This window comes from Cebus imitator, unplaced genomic scaffold, assembly GCF_001604975.1.
Source record: "Cebus imitator isolate Cc_AM_T3 unplaced genomic scaffold, Cebus_imitator-1.0 Scaffold237, whole genome shotgun sequence".
In the NCBI taxonomy this organism is placed as follows: Eukaryota; Metazoa; Chordata; class Mammalia; order Primates; family Cebidae; genus Cebus; species Cebus imitator.
The window spans coordinates 1,730,357-1,737,501 of record NW_016107552.1 but is presented as its reverse complement, the minus strand read 5'-3'; the positions used below and the strand labels follow the sequence as shown (position 1 = coordinate 1,737,501).

At 47.5% G+C, this 7,145-nt stretch overlaps 1 protein-coding gene across 6 annotated transcripts in view; it reads right to left on the bottom strand.

Annotated features, from left to right (window-relative positions):
• TPST2 (tyrosylprotein sulfotransferase 2) overlaps positions 1–7,145 on the bottom strand; it is a 68,574-nt gene that overhangs the window by 6,108 nt on the left and 55,321 nt on the right. For 4 of the 6 annotated variants that reach the window (XM_017498044.2, XM_037727684.1, XM_017498046.2 and 1 more), the window contains one exon: positions 4,652–5,215. In XM_017498044.2, coding sequence (XP_017353533.1) covers positions 4,888–5,215 — 328 coding nt within the window. In that variant the 3' untranslated portion in view covers positions 4,652–4,887. Of the gene's footprint in view, positions 1–1,139; positions 1,191–4,651; positions 5,216–7,145 lie in introns of those variants that run through there. The other 2 variants (XM_037727685.1, XM_017498043.2) reach the window with 1 other exon arrangement.

Below are 7,145 nucleotides of genomic sequence, written 5' to 3'. Positions count from 1 at the left end.
GTGCCTGTAATCCCAGCTACTCAAGGAGGCTGAGGCAGGAGAATTGCCTGAACCCAGGAGGCGGAGGTTGCGGTGAGCCGAGATCGCGCCATTGCACTGCAGCCTGGGTAACAAGAGCGAAACTCCGTCTCAAAACAAAAAAAACAAAACAAAAAAAAAATTTGCAGCGAATATTCCTGTAAATCACATTGGGGTACAAACAAATAAAAACATAATTACAACGAATGCAAAAGTGCACACTCCAGAGGTTTTGCCACTCTCCCCACTTCCAAGCATTTACGGTTCCCTCTGCCAGGAGGGAAACCGTTTCTATCCAGACCTTTGTGTGGCAGACCCGGTTTTAATCATTCAGATATTGGCTTATGGCTGTTTTGCAACATCGGTGACCAATTCTCTGATTATCCAGACACCAGCTGGGTGTTCAACAATTCAGTCCCCTTCTGACAGTGACTCCCAGAGTGAGTGAGCATCAGCTGCTGTGGATTAAGGGCTCGGTTCCACACGTGTGCCACTTTAGATGCCAGCTGCAATGGGATGCCCAGGCTAGCCACACTTCTTCCCAGCCAACTACAAATCTGGAGGTTCCCACAACCCCTACTCTGGTTTGATCATTCACTAGGACAGCTCACAGGACGCAGGGAAGCACTTTACTAACTGCTACCTGTTGATTGTAAATAATACAGCTCAAGCTTGGACAACATGCCGAAACCCTGTGGCTACAAAAAAATACAAAAATTAGCTGGGTGTGGTGGTGTGTGCCTGTAGCACCAGCTACTTGGAGGACTGAGGTGGGAGGACTGCTTGAGTCCAGGAGACTGAGGCTGCACTGAGCCATGATGTCACCACTGCACTCCAGTCTCAAAAAAAAAAGAAAGTTCAAAGAAAAGTCCCCACAAACTCCCTCCAACTGCATTCGGGCCAGATGATGAAGTGAGAGGCTGCTCCCTGGCAGAAGAGCCACTGAGATGCGGCCCCAGCTGGATCCGTGCTTAGAGACCCTCTGGCCCAGCCCGCATCCCCCTTTTGATAATGGGAAAACCGTCAACCAGAGTGGAGAAATCACACATCTAAGGGCATACAGCCAGCTGACAGTATAGCTGAGAAAGACACACTTCAGAATTCCCCTTGGGGTTTCTAACCTGAAAATATCCTTTCAGATTGGCTGGTGTTTTATAGTCCCCCTTCAAGACCTAAAGAAGAGAAAAAGAAATATCACTATTATGAAAATGACCAAAAAATAAAATGTAGTCATTCCCAACACATCCGCTCCTCCACCCATCCAACCTCCTCACCCACCCGTCCCTCCATCCAACAAACATTGATTAAGCTCCTCTTCTTCTAGGCCTTATTTTAAGCATTGTGTCTGGTTGACACAATGCCAACCACATAATTGAAATTCCTGTTCCCCTGAAGCCACTGTTCTAGAGGACGCACCAGATAATACACAAGAAGCAATAACCACAAGTAAACAAGGGCATAGCAAACCATGGGAACTGTTGTAAAGGAAGTACAGTAAAGAGGTATGATTAGGAGTAACCAGGGGGCTGCTTCTGTGTGGGTGGTCAAGAAGGGACTCTTGTGCCAGGCGCAGTGACTCACGCCTGTAATCCTAGCACTTCTGGAGGCTGAGGCAAGAGGATCGCTCAGGTCCAGGAGTTTGAGACCAGCCTGGGAAACATAGCGAAACCACATCTCTATGAAAATTAAAAATCAGCTGGGCATCGTGGCATGCATTTACAGATACTGCTACTCTGGAGGCTGAGGCTGGAGGATTGGTTGAGCCCAGGAGGTTGAGGCTGCAGTGAAATAAGATCGCATCACTCCACTCCAGCCTGAGTGACAGAGCGAGACCCTGTCTCTTAAAAAATGAATGAATAAAAATAAAAAAGGGCCTCTCGAAATAGACAACCTTTGAGCTGAGACCCAAATGACAAGGAAAAATAGGTAGGCGAAGCTCAGAAGAAAAAGACCCCCAGGCAGAAGAAACAGAGCAAAGGCCCTGAAGTTAGAGCATTTCAGGCCCTCCCGCTAGGAGTCACATTTAAAAAGAAAATGAAACCAGAGAAATTCTAGTATCTTTTATTTAATGTGATAAAGCTAAAAACTTTTTTTATTTTTTTGAGACAGGGTCTCAAAAAAAGAGAGCCCGTATCCCAGGCTGGAGTGTGGTGGTGCGATCATGGCTCACTGCAGCCTCCACTTCCCAGGCTCAGGTGATCCTCCCACCTCATCCTCCCGAGTAGCTGGGACTACAGGCACACGCCACCATGCCTGGCTAATTTTTTGTATTTTTAGTAAAGATGAGGTTTCACCATGTTATGAAGGCGGTCTCAAACTCCTAGGCTCAAGCAATGTGCCTGCCTCAGCCTCCAAAAGTGCTAGCATTATAGACATGAGTCATCACATCCAGCCTGTCTAAAATATTAACATTTCCATATGTAATTTATATAGAAGCGACTAGCGAGAAATGTTACCTACTTGTTTTTTGTCCTAAATCTTCAAAATCTAGTGTGTATTTTACACTAACAGCACCTCTCACTTTGGACGAGCCCCCCTTTACAGAATCAGTGGCCACACATGGCTAGTGGCTACCATATGGGACAGTGCAGGCAGAGACGATTTCATCGGCATAGCTATCCTTTTAGCCACTGTGTTTACTGAGCCCCAGGATCCATTATTGGAACACACAGGGTCCACAGCACACACAGGAACACACAGGCACGCATGCACACTCACAGGGCTTAGTGAGAGGACTTAATCTTCACAGGAACAGCCAAGCTATGGCAAAAACTGAACCAGGGCTCTAGCACTTGCCAAGACTTGCGGACCCCCCCAGGGAAGAAACCTCTTTGGAAGAAAATGAGACCGTTTCCACTATAAATAAACACAAAAGGCTCCAAAGAGTTGTTAACCACCAGTGCTCATGAGAATTATTTGTTTTACAAAATATATAAAGTCAGGCCTTACTCCGGGAACTTCTGACCCATGTCCTGGGGCAAGCCAGGGGCACCCAGCCACCTTTTAAAGAGACCTCAGATGAGCCACTGCTGGGCCCTTGCTGAGAACAGCGAAGTAGGCAGCGCCCAGCCCACTACTGCAGCGCCCCCAGTCGGCCCTCACCTCTGCTTCTGAGAAGCACCTGGGGCTGGCTTTTGAGATTACTACCACCTTCTTTTTAATCCAGTTAATTTTTTTTTTAAGATGGAGTCTTTCTCTGTCGCTCAGGCTGGAGTGCAGTGATGCGATCTCAGCTCACTGCAACCTCCGCCTCCCGGGTTCAAGCAATTCTTCTGCTTCAGCCTCCTGAGTAGCTGGGACTACAGATGCACACTGCCACACCTGGCTAATTTTTTGTGTTTTAGTACAGACGGGGTTTCACTGTGTTGCCCAGGCTGGTTGAGAACTCCTGAGCTCAGGCAATCCACCTGCCTTGGCCTCCCAAAGTGCTGGAATTACAGGTGTGTAATTGTAGAAGCCAGCGTGCCCAGCCAATTAATGTTTTATTATGGTAATACATGTACAACACATAGGTAGAGAAAAGTATGTAAAACACATACACAGAGAGTTTAAAGATTACTATTACTAAAGAATCATAAAATAAAAATAATAATATTTATAATAAAAATAATAAACCACATCTGGGTTGCACCGTTCACCTGTCAATGTCCGCTGGGTATGTACGTTGGAGCTCTGAGTATTTCTGTAAATAGATGTCTGCAAAATCAACTAATGTCAAGACAAAGAGGAACTCAGGAGACTCACAGACAAAGCTTACACTTCAATTACAAGGGCAGAGCCCCCAAAGCTCAGTGTTAGTAAACTCTGTTTGTTACAGAGAGATCAGTGGGTGTCGGAGAGGCACTCATGACTTGTTAGCGCCAAAACGAAACTTCCTTCTTGAGCCAAATGAAGAGTTAACAGAACTAAGAGATAATTAACTTTTTTCCGCTGTGATTCAATACGGGAAATGTTTACTTCCTAAAATCAGCACACGCTCAGAAATCCTGAGCTTAGCTTCAATGAAAGACTCTGGGTCTTAATGGTGTAAGGGTTTTGAAAGCTCTTCCTCCGGCCTGGGTCCCATTTTCAAATATTTGCCTATAAGGAAGTCAGAACACAGCACTTGAAGTGAACTAGAAGCTGTCATGGCAACGTATGAGTAAGGACATCCACTTGTTAACTGTTCTACACAGTGGGTGTTAGCCTACTTACACTTCAAAGCATGTTGTCAGTCACTGGAGGCTCACACTTGTAATCTCAACACTTTGGGAGAGTGAAGCAGGAGGATCCCTTATGGCCAAGAGTTCTAGACCAGCCTGGGCAACATAGCGAGACCCCGCTTTTATAAAAAATAAAATTAGCTGGGCATGGTGGCGTGTACCTGTAGTCCTAGCTACTCAGGAGCCTGGGGTGAGAGGATGCCTTGAGCCCAGAAGTATAGACAGGGCTGCAGTGAGCTGTGACTACAGCACTGCACACAGCTTGAGCAACAGAGCAAGACATGTCTCAAACAAAACTAAACTCAGAACTCATTTCCCTTCACCACCTTAACTACAGAGAATTTTAAAAGTAATTTAAACTGCCCTAAACTCTCATTTGTCTGAGAAATCAACATTAAACCTTATCAGGCAAGAAAAAGACCAACGGTTTATTTATTTACACTCCCTCTCAACAAAGACTTGAGGTGCTTTGCAAACAGATAAACAAGTAGCCAGGGAAACAGGGGTAAACATGTAAATAAAACCAGAGAAATAAGATGACATCAGTGAAAAGCTGGCCTGCTGCTAGATGTTAGGGTATGAGAGACAGGCTACCTGTTGGCTTTGAGCTTCCCGGCAGCCCAGGGGAAAATGGAAATACAAGACATCATGCAGCTCACTGTGTCCTTCAGATAGAAACAAACCAGATGACCAGGAACTGAGAGACTGGGCATCTTCTCAGGTGGCTGGAGCTTCCACGGCTGCCAAGGCCCCGAACCCCGAGAGCACATATCCACAAGTGCAGGTGCACACTCACCCGGTGCGTGTTATTGATGACGAAGGGGTCGGGGTTGCCGTAGTTGGGGGGGTTTGCATAGGGGTCATAGCCAAGCCGAGCCAGCATGGGGGCGATCTGGGCCATGTCCCGCAGCACGTCCCCAGGGATGTGGCCGGTCCACTTGGAGAGCGCTTCCAGGTTAACAGGCTTGATGACCTGGTCCGTGGACCGCTCAATCCTGGGGAGAGAGGAGACGCTGGAGAGGGCAGGGCAGACCCAGATGGTGCCTGAGTGGATTCCCTGCTCAGCCACTCTGGGGCAGCAGGAAACGTTGGGGATACCTGGCCTCCACCCAGCTTTGCTCCACCAAGTGTGAGACTGAAGGTGAGTTATTTTTGCTTCCTCATACCTCCTCTGTGCCATGGAAACACAGTGAAAAGCACACAGTGAAAAGTCAGAGGAACGTACTAGCAGTACACACCATGGGTACATACATTCTGCTTTCTTGACTTCTGCTTAAAAAATAATGTTTGAGGTCAGGCACAATGGCTCACACCTGTAATCCCAGTATTTCAGGAGGCCATGGCGGAAGTTCACTTGAGCACAGGAGTTAGAGACCAACTTGGGCAACATGGTGAAACCCCGTTACAAAACTTAGCTGGGCATGGTGACAGGTGCCTGTAGTCCCAGCTGCTCAGGAGGCTGAGATGGGAGAATTGCTTGAGCCCAGGAGGTTGAGGAAGCAGTGAGCCTGAGCTGTGATGGCACCACTGCACTCCAGACGGGGCAACAGAGCAAGACCATGTCTCAAAAGAAAAAAAAAAGAAAGAAAGAAAGACAGACTTTTTAATGAATATGACTAACGTGAATATTTTGTCCCTGAAAAAAGGTTATAAAACATTAATGATAAAGCTAAAAGCCACCGTGGTCATCACTGGCAGTCCATCAGCTTCCTACAGGTGCTCAGCCTCTGCACTGTGGAGCGCACCACCCTCTGGAACCTTTTCCTGTAGGGTGATTAAGAGCAGACCAGGGAGCCAGACTGCCTGGGTTCAAATGCCAGCTCTTCCCCAGCTGTGTGGCCTTGGGAGCGTTACTTCACCTCTCTGAGCCTCAGTTCCCTCTTCTGTATTGGCAATAACAGTACCTACCTCAATGGGCTGCTCTGAAGACTAAATGAGTTAATAGAAAGTACTTAGAAGAGCACAGGGACATTGTAAGTTCTTTTTTCTTTTTTGAGATGGAATCTCACTCTGTCACCCAGGCTGGAATGCAGTGGCACGATCTCAGCTCACTACAACCTCCACCTCCCGAGTTCAAACAATTCTCATGCCTTAGCCTCCCATGTAGCTGGAACTACAGGCATGCACCACCATACCCAGCTAATTTTTATATTTTTATCAGCTATGGGGTTTCACTATGTTGGCCAGGCTGGTCTCGAACTCCTGACCTCAAGTGATTCGTCCGCCTTGGCCTCCCAAAGTGCTGGGATTACAGACGTGAGCCACTGTGCCTAGCCAACACATTGAAAATTCTTAATAAGGGTTAGCTCGCTTGCTCTCTCTCCTCTCTCGCTCTCTCTCTTTCTCTCCTCTCTCTGTCTCTCTCTCTCTCCTCTCTCTCTCTCTGTCTCTCTCTCTCTCTCTCTCTCACACACACACGCCTACAGCTGTAAAACAAATATGCTACAGATTTTTTCCCCACCCAATACCTCATTCTTTTTGCCAGCAATGTAGCCTTCCTCCATAACTTATTTTGCTGTTCCCCTAAAGACAGACGTTTATGTTGTTCCCAACCTTTTGCTGTTACCTCGAAAGAACCCTCATCTACAGCCTCTTCCCAACTCTCCCTGTAACAGGCTTACCAAGACGCCTGAATGATGCAATCACCAATTACAACTCAGGGGCCTGACGGGATGAATGGCGGGGAAGCCCCAGGATCAAGGACCTAGTTCTAAATGCTTTCATCCCCACTAAGAGGTGACTTGGTAAAGGTGGCATGCGCCTGTAGTCCCAGCTACTCGGGAGGCTGAGGCAGGAGAATCACTTGAACCCAGGAGGTGGAGGTTGCAGCGTGCCGAGATTGTGCTACTGCACTCCAGCCTGGCGACAGAGCTAGACGGAGGAGGGGGAAGAGAAGGAAGAGGAAGAGGAGGGGGAGGAGGGGGA